The sequence below is a fragment of the Chelon labrosus genome (genome assembly GCF_963514085.1).
Source record: "Chelon labrosus genome assembly, chromosome: 6".
In the NCBI taxonomy this organism is placed as follows: Eukaryota; Metazoa; Chordata; class Actinopteri; order Mugiliformes; family Mugilidae; genus Chelon; species Chelon labrosus.
Window position 1 is genome coordinate 29,694,114 of NC_140342.1, and position 15,916 is coordinate 29,710,029.

General features: G+C 42.4%; 2 protein-coding genes across 2 annotated transcripts; both read right to left on the reverse strand.

Annotated features, from left to right (window-relative positions):
• Positions 1 to 1,978: 1,978 nt before the first annotated feature.
• LOC311489738 (nuclear factor 7, brain-like) lies at positions 1,979 to 4,572 on the reverse strand. The gene has a single exon (XM_084546963.1). It carries the CDS (start codon positions 4,543 to 4,545, stop codon positions 3,169 to 3,171), a length of 1,377 nt encoding a protein of 458 aa, XP_084403089.1. The 5' UTR covers positions 4,546 to 4,572; the 3' UTR covers positions 1,979 to 3,168.
• A 4,442-nt stretch (positions 4,573 to 9,014) lies between these two features.
• Positions 9,015 to 11,313, reverse strand: LOC311488955 (nuclear factor 7, brain-like; the record flags this gene model as incomplete). Its single annotated transcript, XM_084545824.1, has 2 exons — positions 9,015 to 10,945; positions 11,260 to 11,313. 2 exons carry the CDS (start codon positions 11,311 to 11,313, stop codon positions 10,019 to 10,021), a joined length of 981 nt encoding a protein of 326 aa, XP_084401950.1. The 3' UTR covers positions 9,015 to 10,018.
• Positions 11,314 to 15,916: the final 4,603 nt, after the last annotated feature.

Sequence of the window (15,916 nt, forward strand, 5' to 3'; positions counted from 1 at the left end):
ATTTATAAACTCTCCAGCAGTGATTAGAGCTGCAGACCTGGAGGACACCGCTCCGTCTCAGTTTTATTATTAGTTTTATGGTCTGACTCCTTTTAATTTTTCCGTATCCTCAGGCTGCAGATATGACGGCAGACGACACACCCTGAACCTCAGACACACACTCACACACCACACTCACACCTTTCCTCTACCTGTTCACACACACACAGACCGAGCCACGCCCGGCCAGTTGCCGTGCCGATGCCACACCTAAACACACAATGCTGATCGGTCAGGCTCGGTTTTAAAAACACATTCCTTGACTTCACTTTCTACAGGTGAACAGAGAGTTATGTAGACACAGTAAAAAATAAATAAAAATAAATAAAAATCCCACCTGAGAACAACTTCTAAATACTTGAACTTTGACTTCTGTGTTTAAAATATTCTTTGGTTTAGTTTTCTGAGATTTTCCATGCTGCTGGATCAGATTAAACATCAATGACCAGGAATATTTTCTGGTTTAGCGGACAGATATTGATAATAACTTCTGCTACAGCTGAGTTTCCTGCAGTGAATCTACTTTACACTTTACTTTTATACATTTTTGAACATTTTCCAACTATTTGAAATCATCTGCAGCTACAGGCCTCATTCCTGGGCCCCACCTCTTTAAACATTAGGAAACAGTGACGAATGGTAAAGAATAAATTAATACAATCTGAAGTTGAAAGTAAAGAGGTAAATAACCACACATATAGCTGCTGTATCATCTAATTTTACTCTAACATAATATATAAAGTATGAATTCATTATAGGTTGATTCAACACAGTAAATATTCATTCTTAAACATCAGTAACAACGTAAATTATATTCTTAACGTAAACTTTTCTAAACTGGCAAAGAAAAAAAAACTAGGGAGTCCATGACGGTGGCCATTTTGGAAATGGCTGCCAAAAGCTAGTGACTGCAGAGCCTGGATAAATCCAGCAGGGGGCAGATAACCAGGATCAGACTGTTTACGACAGGTTTTAAATACTAATAAACAAATAAATACAAACAAAAAATACAAAACATAAAAATGTGACATTAAATAACATTAAATAGGGGCAAACGTAGATGTTGTTAAAGTCAGCAACAAACACAGTCTAATTATAAATAATGTTAGCAATCAAAAAATTAAACTTAGCTTGAACATTAAGTGAAATAGAAATAAATAGACATTAAAGTTGACATAAAGATCCTAATATTCTCTTAAAAACATTTTAAAACCCTGTTGGCATGAAAAAACGTAATAAAAACATTAGTTTAGCATAAATTATTGTCAAGTGGTAACTTTTAACAACACAGTGAATGTACTTTGATATTGACATGTACGACTGCACTGTATTTAAAAACAACTCTACATTGTTATTGATATGTACAACTACACAGGATAACTGTATGTTTCAGGGCTGCCTATATGATGAATGAAATGAACAACTGTACAAAAAAATTAACTAGAGTGCACATCATTATTGTCATATTGTGTATACAGAATGAGTACATGACAGTTATACCCTCCTGAGAACCGAGCTTTTGTTTGGTATACATTTTTAATTTCTCCAAGGTATTTGGGATTATTATGACCGAAGATGTACAAAAACTAGGCATCACCTTTGAATAGGAAGTAGTTTTTGAAAGAGAATATGTCCCCATATGTGGACATGGGGATTATCTCACTGTTTATTATAATAAAATGTTGTGTCCTCTGTGCTAAGGACACTAAATATTTGGGTTTGGCTATCATGAATAATTAATAATTATCAAAAATAATTATTTATTATCAAATAATTGGATCTAAATTACCAGACCACCTCGGGGCACTCCTCGAGGAGTTTTTGACAGTGTAGAGGTTTGCAAAATTCTTTCTTGTGCTACATTAAACAGACAACAGGAAACATTTATTAACATGAATAAAAGTAAAAACATATAATATAACTACAGTGTTCTTTATACAGGTGTGTGTGTGAACAAAGGTAACAAGATGGCTGCTGAGCAGGGACACTCAGACCATGAGCTGGCTGAGTGTATGTGTGGAATGTAATAAGAGTGCGTGTTTTATGAGGTGCCAGGTTAGAGGAAGGATGGTTAGCTTAGCATGCAAGAGACCCTGAGTCTATGTGTTGCATAATCTAAACTAACATCAACATCGAGAAATGTCCCAGTTTGGGATTAATAAAGAAACTATCTATCTATCTACTATCTATTAACAATGTGGCAGAGCCAAATATACTATAACCTTACGATCCCAACAAGTCAGTAAAAACAAATATCACATCAAATCAAAGTTTCTAGTTCTATGCTTAGCTTAGCATGTCATATCAAACTAGTAAAATTAATAAGCGTGAATAAACACGTTTCAACCTTAAAATTTGATGAGGTTTTGTATCTTATCTACTTTTGGCCCGTGATCGGCTGTAGAATGAATCCACTGAAATGACTGCTATCATGTTCTTACAGTGACTAGTGTATTGACCATTTGCTACCACTAGATGGCAGATAAAAGTATCTTCAACAAAGGTTCAAAAAAGGCAACTGGAGTTTTTTGAGAAGACGTTTCACCACTCATCTGAGTAGCTTCTTCAGTTCTAGGGGACTGATGGGAAGTCTGAGGTTTAAGGAGGAGTTCCTATTTAAACCTCAGACTTCCCACCAGTCCCCTAGAACTGAAGAAGCTACTCGGATGAGTGGTGAAACGTCTTCTCAAAAAACTCTACAAGTCCAGTTGCCTTTTTTGAACCTTTGTTGGACATACCATGAGCTGGATGACTGAGAACCTTCACAGACATAAACATATCTTCTTATGATGACAACAGGTCTAAATGAAGCAGAATGCAAAATTAGCTGCCACAAACCTAAAACTTAATGTCCCCATGTGGGGATGCTGGGTATCAGGAGGTTAAAGTTCAAAATACAACAGATAAACATGGTGCAAATATTGTAAATGTTTTTATATTAAAACTGTACAAAAACAAATCGCAATTTTGCTGTGTAAGTGTCCATCTCAACTGAAAGTTGCTTGGGACTTCGTGGTAGTATGGGACTTTGACTTGGCCATTCCTAAACATTCATCTTGTTCTTCTTTAACAACAATTTTTATGATCACAATACAGCCCAGTACACATTTATAATGATCCTGTTTATCTCTAACTGATTTGATTCACTGGTAATATCTTCAGTGGGACTTTATCCCCTGTGTCAATAAATGGAAACATCCTCTCAGTGAAAGTGTGCCTGAAGGTTTTAATGTCTGTGTTAGTATCAAGATCAGAGAACGACAGATTTCCTCTGTTCCAGTCCAGATTCACTCTGATCCTCTGGAACTTCTTATTTACTGAGAGATCAGTGGGAGGAGATGGTGGTGACCATGCTGAGTATTTACCTTCAATGAACATTATTCCCCACAATCCAGACTCTATGTCTCCCTTTCTGTGGACAGACTCTGCTAACACACCTAGTGCCCACACTCTGTTATCTCCAACATCAACATCCCAACTGTGAGTCCCTGAGTTAAAACCCTCAGAGCCCAGGACACCACAGTTATAATCAAACCTCTCTGGATTATCAGGAAGATGTTGTTCATCTTCTCGTCTCACACTGGTCAGATCTTCAGACAGAATCAGTTTTGGATAAGTAGTGTTTGGATCCAGAATGACAGGAGTGTAGGAGACCATGTCCTTCATGTTGTTCCAAATGTTGAAGGTCAGGTTGCCCAGATGTTTGGCCTGGTCTATCAGAGCTCCTGAGGGCAGCTGTGGATCATCCAGCAGGAGGCAGCGCTGGACTCTTTCCACTGCAGCCTTGAAGTTGTCCAGGAATGAGACGTCTTCAGCTCTCAGCTCCTCCTCTGTGGCTCTGACTGTGTCTGAAAGAGCTGCTATCTCTCTGCTCAGAGTCTCCATCTTCTCCTTCATCATCTGACTCTTCTGCTCCTCTTCCTCCCTCAGTGCAGCCATCCTGGCCTCCTCTTCCTCTGCTAGAAACTGGTGAAGCTTCTTGAACTGCTCCTTAATCTGCCTCTCTGTGTGTCGGGCCTGGACCTTGATGTGTTTTTCTGTTTCATCAAACTTCACTTTAACTTCTTCACAAACCTTTAGCTTCTCCTTTAAGGGCTCCAGAGTTTCCTGAAGGTTCTTCTTGAGTTCTGTTGCAGCTTCATCGATGGGTCTGAATTTGTGGTTGAAGTGTTTTTCTGAATCTCTGCAGACGAGACACACTGGCTGCTGATGGTCCAGACAGAAGAGTCTGAGTTTCTCAGAGTGCAGACTGCAGAGAGACTCTGGAGATCTCTGATCTCTCTCCTGTAGGAAGGACTCACACAGGTTCCTCAACACCAAGTTTAAAGGTGGATCATCTCTAGAAGATCTTCTCTTACAAACTGGACACTGGTGCGTTGGTTTCTCTGTCCACCAGTTCTTCAGACAGACTTTACAGAAGCTGTGGCTACATGACAGATGAACAGGATCTCTGAAGACGTCCTGACAGACTGGACAGCAGAGATCCTCCTCTGATCTGGAAGCCATTTAGTCTCTGAGTGAAGCTGAAACACAGCAGACACAAAGTACAGTCAGTCATGGCTCTCCTCCATCTTCTACTAAATTCCCTGAAACTTCCTTTGACTTTGAGTCCTGTTTTTGGTCAAACTCACCTTCAGTGTGTGGAGAGTCAGCAGCTTGAAGCAGCAGTGTTGTAGTTTTCCACTTTTCTCTCCTGTAGCTGGACTCACTCAGAGGAAGGTGTTAGTTTGGTCTGAAGGTGAATCTGATCTTCTGTGTCTCAGTTAAATCAGATGTGGGGGTGGAGCTTCACCAGAACTCATCTGATAAATGTAGTTGGACCAGTTGGTCAGGGGAGTGGTTCAGTCGAAAGTATTTTATCTTAGAGGAAACATCAGTTGAAGGTATTTAAATTGTGTATTGAGATAAACAGAGCTGCTTAAAAGTTTTTGCGTCCTTTAGCATTTTTTAGATTTCTTTATTAAAATGTCTCAAAACATTGACCACAACAAACAAGAGAGGGCTGCTGGCAATCGGCTTCAATTGTGACACATGAAACACTGGGTGGTCTCTTAAAAGGAGTTAGAGACATCTTGACAGTCATGGGATTAATGATCTTTACTATGGGACGGGGGCAATGAAACGAGGGGAGAGCTTGCTGGAGTCAGTCTTGAGGGAAATATTTCTCGTAGAAAACAGACTGATCTACTTTGTACTGTGGGGCAGGAGTCCTGTGATGGTCTGCAAGGCAACGATTTTGCTCAGCATCTTCCAGATGCGGCGACAACGACAACTTCCTGAGAAGAGAATAAGGGTGGCAGGTATCCCAGAGAGGCCTCTAGACCACATGACTACTGCTCTCACTATTTTGGGGTCTGCCTTTATCTTTATCTCAGTGGCGGTGGGTATTTGTTATTAATGATTATGTTGTTAAGGCCTTTGAAATCAACGAAAGGGCATAGAGTATGATCCTTCTTATCAGCAAAGAAAAATCTGGCACCAACAGCAGATGAGGAGTGCTTGATAATCTCTGCTGCAAACGACTTGCTAATGGATATCTCTAGATAGTAGGGTTGCACCCGAGCCCGGGAGAAGGTCGATGGCATAGTCGTAAGGACGGTGTGGAGGCAAAGACAGGGGTTTTGACTTGCTGAAAGCACCAGCCGAATCATGATAGGTCTTTGGCACGTTGGAGACATCAGCCGACACAGCGAAGGTCTTAATTTGCACAGGAAGTTGTTGAACAGCAGTGAGCGTGACAATGAGAACTCAAGTCAGAGATGGATCACGTTTGCCTATACAAGGATTATGGATTTTTAACCAGGGATAGCCACCCAACAATGGGTGACCAGGGGGAAGAGATAACCTTAAGGGCAGGGGTCCACTCGCATTCTGAAAAGTTTTTCCTGGAGTACAAGGGGCTGGATCGTGTTGAAGGCACTCGAAAAGTCCACGAAGGTAATCCTGACAATGCTTTTTCCCTTGTCCAGATGCGAGTGGGCTCTGTGCAAGAGGTAGAGGACGGCGTCCTCTACACCAACCTCTGCCCGGTAGGCAAACTGTAGAGGGTCCTCAGCGATGAGTTCTGTTCAGCTGCAAGAGCTCTGGGGAGTCAGGCTCGGAGGATGAGGGAGACATCGGAAGAGTCAAACCGGGAAGTGAGGTGGGATGCTATCAATGAAGTAGTCTCCCGGGAGCGAGAAAGCCTCTCTCGCAGGCAATCATTGAGCCTGGTGGCTAGTGAAATGAGAGAGTCTAGATAGTTGGTTCACCCTGCTGGCACGCCTGTCCTTCAGCAATTCATTTAATCCCCTAACAAAAGCCTCCATCGATGCTTTCTCGTTCCAACCCACATCTTCTGTTAGAGTATGGAACTCTGTGAAATTATAGGTGTAAAAGGCGCTGAGCCACACTGCCAGAATGGATAGGGTGGTCAAACACCCCCTTAAAACATGGAAGGCCTGAGGCTTGAGCGTGAAGACATTTGAGCACTGAAGAAAAAACCCACAGCACTGCCTCAGGATCGGCCACATGGGAATGACGAGCAGATGTAGATGGGGGTTTGGCAGGTGGCTGAGCTGGAACTGTGGAGGAGACTAGTTGGTTGGTTAGTTGGTTGAATTAAGATCTAACCAGGTGAATTTGTTCTAGCGACTGTTGGTACCGGAGGAGAATGCCCTGGTGTGAGACGGTGTCACTAAGGTACGTGGTTGGAGTTGTGTCCACTGGGTCTATGTTGCTTGGCCAGTTCTTTCTGTTATGATGTGGACAACTCAAGGAAATGGATCCTGCTGCAGGACTCAAGGGTTCAGGCACAAGGACAGGACTTTAATAAGTTCACCATGTGGACATGTCCGGACATGTTTCTATACGTTGTACCACCCATGCTCTCAGCTGGTTTCAGTACATCATTGACTGAGCAGACCAGATTTCAAAAATAAAATAAGCAAGAGAGCTTACACAAATTATGACGCCTGTGAGCGTCATCACTTGAGTGTAGATTTCAGCCGCCGCCGAAGGGCCCTCTCCTGGAAGAGTGGGTTTTTGAGACGGTTGAGAAATTCTTTCAACTACCACACCGATGAACTATGTATGTATCACCTCTGTCAGGACAAACCTTCGGCCCTGACACGCCGAAAACCATAATCACTTCACATGACTGGGGAGTATTGAACGGCTTGGTGGTCAGATCCATGAGAGGCGAAGCCATTCCATCGTCTTCGTGGGTTCTCTCCAGGTACTCCAGCTTCCTCGCACCGTCCAAAGACATGCTGGTTAGGTTCATTGGTGATTCTAAATTGACCGTAGGTGTGAATGTAAATGGTTGTCTGTCAAAACAGAACTACTTCAGTTCTGAGATGTTGGTGGGTTTCCTCACATCAACTGCTTGCTTCAGGTCCTTCCACAACATTTCTATTGGATTAAGGTCAGGACTTTGACTTGGCCGTTCCTAAACATTCATCTTGTTCTTCTTTAACCGTTCTTTTGTAGAACCACTTGTGTTCTTGGGCTCGTTGTCTTGCTGCATGACCCAGTTGCTCTTCACATTCAGCTCATGGACAGATGTCCTGACATTTTCTTTTAGAGTTCACTGGTAGAATTCAGAACCTCATCACTCCATCAATGAGGACAAGCCGTCCTGGTCCAGATGCAGCAGAACAGGCCCAAACCAGGACATTAGCACCCCCATGTTTGATGGAGGGATGAGGTTCTGATGCTGGAATGATGCAGTGTTGTTTCATCTCATTTAAACCAAACTATTCTACTTTGGTCTCATCTGTCCACTAAACATTGTCCCAATAGTCTTCTGTCTTGTCCACATGATGTTTAGAAATGTTCTTCTTGGAGAGCAGTGTCTTTGTCCATCACACCATGGTTGTTCAGTGGATTCATCAACATTAACATTAGCCAATGAGAGAGAGGCCTTTAGCTGCTTAGAAGTTCCCCTGGGTTCCTCTGGGACCTCTCAGACTATTATGGAGTGATCTTTGTTGGTGGACCACTCCTGTGGAAGGGAACAGTCGTCTTCAATCTGTCTGACTGTGGATTATTTGTGGGTTCCAAACTCTTTAGAGATGGTTCTGGAACCTTTTCTTGTTAACATCCTCTGAAGTGTTTTTCATAGAAGTCATTTTAGAACCTTGGATGTTGTAGTTTTTAGGATCAGCCACCAGAGGGCAGCAACTCAGAGGAAACAGGAGCATGAACACATTTATTAATGAGTTTATTGATCAACCATTAAATTATAAATGTATTTTACATCTTTAAAATGTCCTCTATTGATTAGTTTAATTATTCTGTCTTTTATTTACATGTTTCACATTTTTTTAATGACTTTTTTTTAGGTATGTGTGCGTGTAGTATATATGTGTATATGTATATGGGTGTGTGTATGTATGCATATATAGATACATAGACATATATATCTTCCTTTTACTTGTACATTTTGTGTTTAAGTTGCTGCACTGTAGGCCTTTGAGGAATGTAATTTCAATCCGGTTATATGTTGCACATGTCAGAATTGACAATAAAGCTGACTTTGACTTTGACTTTAACTAATTAAGATCCCAGTATGTTCTGATGTTCTGATGCAGCAGCTGAATAGAGGCAGAAATAAAAAACAGTTTATTAACTGAGAGAAGTTAAATTAAAACAATAAGAATTCACAAAGAAAACAATGAATTTAAATTTAAACCACAATCTGAATCAGAGCCCAACCAGAATAATAATAATAATAATAATACATTTTATTTATAGGCGCATTTCAGAACACCCAAGGTCACCGTACAGGTAAAACTGAATGGATATTTATTTACAATGAGACACAATTTGTCTCAGATGTATTATCAGAAAACATTCATACAGAAATATGAATTCAACTTTTTCCATGTCATAATAAAGAATTTAGAATAAAACCAAGCTCACTGATTAAACAGTGGAGAATTCCAATGACCTATTTCAAATGAAAATGTATTTTTCAGATTTAAGGGGGACATGAAGGTAAAGGGGATACAAATCTCACTTTTTGAGCTTTTCCTTCTTTTACCAGCGTGTGTGACATGTCTGTGAGCCATGCACACATTATGAGCGGTCTGAAAATGAAAATGAGTCCTTCCGTGAGCCATTTTAAATTTGACTAATTATTGATGTAACTAGTTTGCTCTGTCCTATCAGTCAATGGTCCCAACATGGCTTCAGACTGCCTCCTCATTCCTTGTACATAGGTAGAGACAACGCTAGCGAAGACACATTTAGTTTCAGCACATCAACCACATCAACAGGTAAAGACCTGCTGGTCTGTTTCAAAAACTTTTCCCTTGACTGTTTGACCAACTGTGGCCAATACGATGCTATTTTTCAAGACACTGTGAGATAAATAGAGCTTTTATGGGTCAGCCGTATGGACTGATGTAGCTGCCGTACTCGTACTCTAGCCACATGCTGAACTGTTGCCGAGGCAATCATGAGATTCTGATTAGTTTGTCAATAAAGTTGTTAGGGGGAGCTAACTGACGTACCAGCCTATTGCCAAAAGTACGCACACAAAACACCCGCGGGCCAATTCTGATATAAAATATTGTCTTGAACGAGACTAAACATTTCTGGTAACTGCTGATCAGTGGTCTACAGCAGCTTGGAGGAATTTTAGCCCATTCCTCAGAACAGAACCACTTCAGTTCTGAGATGTTGGTGGGTTTCCTCACATCAACTGCTTGCTTCAGGTCCTTCCACAACATTTCTATTGGATTAAGGTCAGGACTTTGACTTGGCCGTTCCTAAACATTCATCTTGTTCTTCTTTAACATTCATGTCGACAAAACAACAATTTTTATGATCACAATACAGCCCAGTACACATCTATAATGATCCTGTTTATCTCTAACTGATCTGATTCACTGGTAATATCTTCAGTGGGACTTTATCCCCATTGTTAATGTATGGAAACATCCTCTCAGTGAAAGTGTTTCTGAAGGTTTTTATGTGTTTGTTAGTATCAAGATTAGAGAACGACAGATTTCCTCTGTTCCAGTCCAGATTCACTCTGATCTCCCTTCCTGTGGACAGACTCTGCTAACACACCTAGTACCCACCATGTGTTATCTCCAACATCAACATCCCAGCTGTGAGTCCCTGAGTTAAAGCCCTCAGATCCCAGGACAGACAGGTACTGATCAAACCTCTCAGGATTATCAGGAAGATGTTGTTCATCTTCTCGTCTCACACTGGTCAGATCTTCAGACAGGATCAGTTCTGGATGAACAGTGTTTGGATCCAAAATGACAGAAGTGTAGGAGACCATGTCCTTCATGTTGTTCCAGATGTTGAAGGTCAGGTTGCCCAGATGTTTGGCCTGGTCTATCAGAGCTCCTGAGGGCAGCTGTGGATCATCCAGCAGGGGGCAGCGCTGGACTCTTTCCACTGCAGCCTTGTAGTTGTTCAGGAATGAGACGTCTTCAGCTCTCAGCTCCTCCTCTGTGGCTCTGACTGTGTCTGAAAGAGCTGCTATCTCTCTGCTCAGAGTCTCCATCTTCTCCTTCATCATCTGACTCTTCTGCTCCTCTTCCTCCCTCAGTGCAGCCATCCTGGCCTCCTCTTCCTCTGCTAGAAACTGGTGAAGCTTCTTGAACTGCTCCTTAATCTGCCTCTCTGTGTGTCGGGCCTGGACCTTGATGTGTTTTTCTGTTTCATCAAACTTCACTTTAACTTCTTCACAAACCTTTAACTTCTTTTTTAAGGGCTTCAGAGTTTCCTGAAGGTTCTTCTTGTGCTGTCGTGCAGCTTCATCGATGGGTTTGAATCTGTGGTTGAAGTGTTTTTCTGAATCTCTGCAGACGACACACACTGGCTGGAGATGGTCCAGACAGAAGAGTCTGAGTTTCTCAGAGTGCAGACTGCAGAGAGACTCTGAAGATCTCTGATCTCTCTCCTGTTAAAGAGAATATAGCATCCCACCTCACTTCCCGGTTTGACTCTTCCGATGTCTCCCTCATCCTCCGAGCCTGACTCCCCAGAGCTCTTGCAGCTGAACAGAACTCATCGCTGAGGACCCTCTACAGTTAAGAAGGACTCACACAGGTTCCGCAACACCAAGTTTAAAGGTGGATCATCTCTTGAAGATCTTCTGTTACAAACTGGACACTGGTGTGTTGGTTTCTCTCTCCACCAGTTCTTCAGACAGACTTTACAGAAGCTGTGGCTACATGACAGAAGAACGGGATCTCTGAAGACCTCCTGACAGACCGGGCAGCAGAGATCCTCCTCTGATCTGGAAGATCTGGAAGATCTGGAAGCCATTTAGTCTCTGAGTGAAGCTGAAACACAGCAGACACAAAGTACAGTCAGCCATGGCTCTCCTCCATCTTCTACTAACTTCCCTGAAACTTCCTTTGACTTTGAGTCCTGTTTTTGGTCAAACTCACCTTCAGTGTGTGGAGAGTCAGCAGCTTGAAGCAGCAGTGTTGTAGTTTTCCACTTTTCTCTCCTGTAGCTTGACTCACTCAGAGGAAGGTGTTAGTTTGGTCTGAAGGTGAATCTGATCGTCTGTGTCTCTCTTTAGTCTCACTCAATAATAAACTGTTTCCTGGTTTGTCTCAGATAAATCAGGTGTGGGGGCGGAGGTTTATCCGAACTCATCTGATAAATGTTGTTGGGCCGGCTGGTGAGGGGAGTGGTTCAGACCAAAGTATTTTATCTTAGATGAAACGTCAGTTGAAGGTATTTAAGTTGTGTATTGAGATAAACAGAGCTGCTTAAAAGTTTTTGCATCCTTCAGCGTTTTCTAGATTTCTTTATTAAAATGTCTCAAAACATTGACCACAACAAACGAGAGAGGGCTGCTGGCAACCGGCTTCGACTGTGACACATGAAACACTGGGTGGTCTCATGGACAAAGAGAGAGACGTCTGGACAGTCATGGGATTAATGATCTTTAGTATGAGACAGAGGCCACTGAGCTTGCTGGAGTCAATCTTGAAGGAAATATTTGTTGTGGAAAACAGACTGACCTACTTTGTACTGCGGGGCAGGAGTCCTGTGATGGTCTGTAAGGCAACGATTGTGCTCAGTAGTGCGTAGAAGGGCTCGTCGGGTCCCAGGGGATCCCATGGAGGCGGAACGTGTTCTGGACCAGGAGCTGAGCAGCCTCTAGAGCTGAGGGAAGTTTGGGTAGAGGAACAAAGTGCACGGCTTTGCAGAACCTGTCAACAATTGTGAGAATGGCTGTGCTATCTGCAGAAAGGTGCAAACCTGTGACAAAGTTGAGGGTGATGTGTGACCAGGGACATGAACAGGCAGTGGGAGAAGTTGACCAGCAGGTGGACAGTGAGTTGCCTTGCCATGAGAACAAACAGAACAGGCTGCTATAAACTTCCTGGTGATGTCCTCCATTGCTGGCCACCAGAAGCGAGGGCTAGTGTACGCCCCACACTGGGGTGACAGGACTGTTACCTGAGTTGGGTTCAGATCGCTGGGCATCCCTGACTTTGATCTCAATCCCCCAGGTAACAGCTGCAACCAGACAGGACAGAGGAAGGACGGTCTTGGGCTCAGAAGGGGAGTCCTGTGGAGAGAATTGGCGAGAGGGTGTCAGGTTTGGTATTCCAGGTACCAAGACAGTGACTCAGGGTGAAGTTGAAACAGTTGAAGAATGATTGCCATTGGGCCTGATGGGAGTTCAGTCTCTTAGCAGTCGGCTACTTGCAGTGAGCGTCCTGGGAGTCACCTGGAAATAAAAACACACGGTCAATACGGGTGTCCACACAACACGCGAGTTATGGTGCTGCTGCACAAACACACACCAGAGCATTATTAAGGTCCAAAGGGAGATACTTACCCACCAGGCAGAGCGCTATGCTCGGCCGCTGCGAGTACATCACGTTGCAAAGTTCTGGGTTTTTCCTTCCTTCGGTTGGTCCTGACACTGTCTTGCCTTGTCTCCAGCCCACTCGGCGTCTTCCGTTCTCATAGTCTCGTCTCCTCGTGCCATCCTGGCGACTCTCTGGCATCCTTCTCCCATATTAGCTGCCTTCACGTGTTAGCTTTCTCTTGTTAGCCCTCTTCTCACATGATAGGTCTGTCCAAGTCTGTGCCTCTCTCCACTATATGTCCCCTGAAGCCACTGTTACTACCCGGGCCAGACCCTCTCGCTGCTGCTGATTGCGTTGGTGGCTGTCCGTTAGGGAAAAGGGCGGAACCTCCCGGGTGCAGCTACTCAACAATAAAATGGTGTGTTCACAGGCAGTAGTAAATAAAAACACACACATGCACTAAAAATTCAACACGATAAAACAATGAAAAGCACAACACAAGTAAAAGCATGCAATTATAAAAACTCAATAAAATACAAAACCCAAGTAAAAAAAGTACAACCAAGCTAAAACTATCTTCCTGCCCTGTGACATTAACTTTTAACAACACAGTGAATGTACTTTGATGTCGACATGTACAACTGTATACTGTATTTAAAAAAACCTCTACATTGTTATTGATATGTACAACTACACAGGATAACTGTATGTTTCAGGTCTGCCTATACGATGAATGAAATTAACAACTGTACAAACCCAGATAGCAAACATTCTGGCTGTAGTTTGGCATATATGTGGTGTTTTTGGCTTTGTTTTGGCATAAAAGTAAGCAAGGTAAAGCTTTCGTATTAACTTTGGCATGATTATGGTTTGCCATAAAAGATAAAAAGGCGCCAGCGAATAGATAACTATACGGGTGAGTTATGGCATATGTCTGGGTAGCCATAACACTGGGTGAAGAGCGGGACCATACAGTCTAGAGCGGGACAGCGTCTACTGACGTATATGGGCTCGTTTTGGCATCTTTGTGGTTAGCCAAAAGATGGAGCAAAGACCGGGAATTTTCAGAATTACTACCCAGAGAAGAGCCCGCCTACATCACTCTTCCAGCGTTAACAACACTGAAGGTAAGTACATTTTTCGTTCTCTAAATATTCTTTAGACTTGTATACAAATAGCCTTTATCTACACATTAAACATTACAGAAAATGTATGTGTATAGCTTCGTTTTGAGAAATCGCTTTGTACCGATCCCCTATGCAAACAATACCGTTATTAATGATGTTTTGAGTGTGCTAGTGAGTTAGCTCCTAGGTAACGTTAGCAAGCTAAATGGAAGCAAAGTAATGAAACGGGCAGATTTAATAAATTAGGATTAAGTACGGATCCGATGGTCAGTCACGCTTACTTTAAAAAATTCTGAGTATCTTACCTATTAGTTCGTGTGACTTTCAGTTACCGCTGCCAGCGTGTTTCTCCTGTGTAAGCTTCAATTACCGCTGCCGGTGTAATTATCCTGGAGCGGTACTATCCTTTCTGACACGTTCAGGACTTAACACTTATCTTTCCATCGCTTTCGCATGCGTATTTCATTCATAATTCAGCCAAAGAGAAATGACTATCAACTACCTCTCGTGTCCGACAGGTGGCTTATGTTAATACACGGTGAAACTCGGAGGTAGTCACTAATACACATGCAATACACAGTAAGGGTGTGCAGATATATTGACAGCAGTAGGGGATTTATTACTAAAGGAAACACGACATTAATTGGTAGCCAATCCCATGAAAGACAATGAAACATTCATTACGAGACAATCCAAAATTATTCTACTCATAGTCACACTCGCATAGAATCATGGGAAAACTCACTCGACAGTAGGCCTAAACACGGAGGGGATTATATGACACTCATCACGGTCCAACTTTCATATCAAATTAACACAAATGCCTATAGGCTACACAACATAACCCTATAGGCTACTTTACCAATATGAGTTGTACATGGAGTGCAATAATATTAAGGCTGTCAACATGGCACATGTAACCTATAGCCTATGGCATTGTTTATTGTTGAATTTCTTTTTGTTTATTCATTCTGCAGTAGAAGTAATTATGTTTTCCATTTTTCTCTTTTATTTTCAGAGCATAATGGCTTACAGTCAGCGGAGTAACATTCGCAAAAGAGCCCTTAAAAGAGTAAATGCCATGCTTGGCTCTTTGGAGACTGAAATATCTGGCAATTCTGAGATAGGGCTAGCTCAGGATAATGATGTGGCAAACAGTAGTGCTGATAGTTCTCAGTTCCGTGATCTGGTTATGGCTGAAGAGGGTTTTAGCACTGAAACTTCTGATGATGATGATGATGATGATGACAGTGATTCCCAGCCCGACTTGACATCTGTGTTATCAGACTGGGCCATTAGGTTTGATGTTTCTTTAGTTGCTCTTTCAGCACTTCTTTCTATACTCAGAGTTTTCCACCCTTGCCTTCCAAAGGATGGTCGGTCTTTGCTGAAAACTCAGACACATTATGTGGTGGAAAACTTAGCAGGTGGCTCTTTCTATTATTTTGGAATTCTGAATACACTCAGGACAACTTTTGAGAAATTGTCAAGCAAAGTCCAAGATAGACACTTATTTAAAATACAGCTGAATATTGATGGTTTACCACTTTTTAAAAGTTCCTCTGTGCAGTTCTGGCCTGTCTTGGGTATGTTACAAGACATGAAAAGACCTGTATTGATTGCGCTGTTCTGTGGTAGATCCAAGCCTACATCCTTGCCAGAGTACCTCGGGGCTCTTATAAATGAGCTGAAAACGTTGGCAGAGGGAGTTGTCATAGGTGGAAAGACTGTTTTTGTTCAAGTGAGTTCAGTTATATGTGACGCTCCAGCTAGAGCTTACGTCAAAGCCATTAAGGGTCACACTGGGTATTCCGGATGTGATAAATGTGTTCAGCCAGGTGTTTACATTGACCATCGTATGACTTTCCCTGATATGCATGCTGTTCATAGGACTGACGAGTTTTTCAAGGGATGTAGTGATGAAGATCACCATCATGGGCACTCTCCTTTTTCTGAATTGAATAT

What these genes read in the sequence shown, in the direction of transcription:
- LOC311489738 (XM_084546963.1), bottom strand. Translation starts at nt 4,545, where the DNA reads ATGGCTTCCAGATCAGAGGAGGATCTCTGCTGTCCAGTCTGTCAGGAC.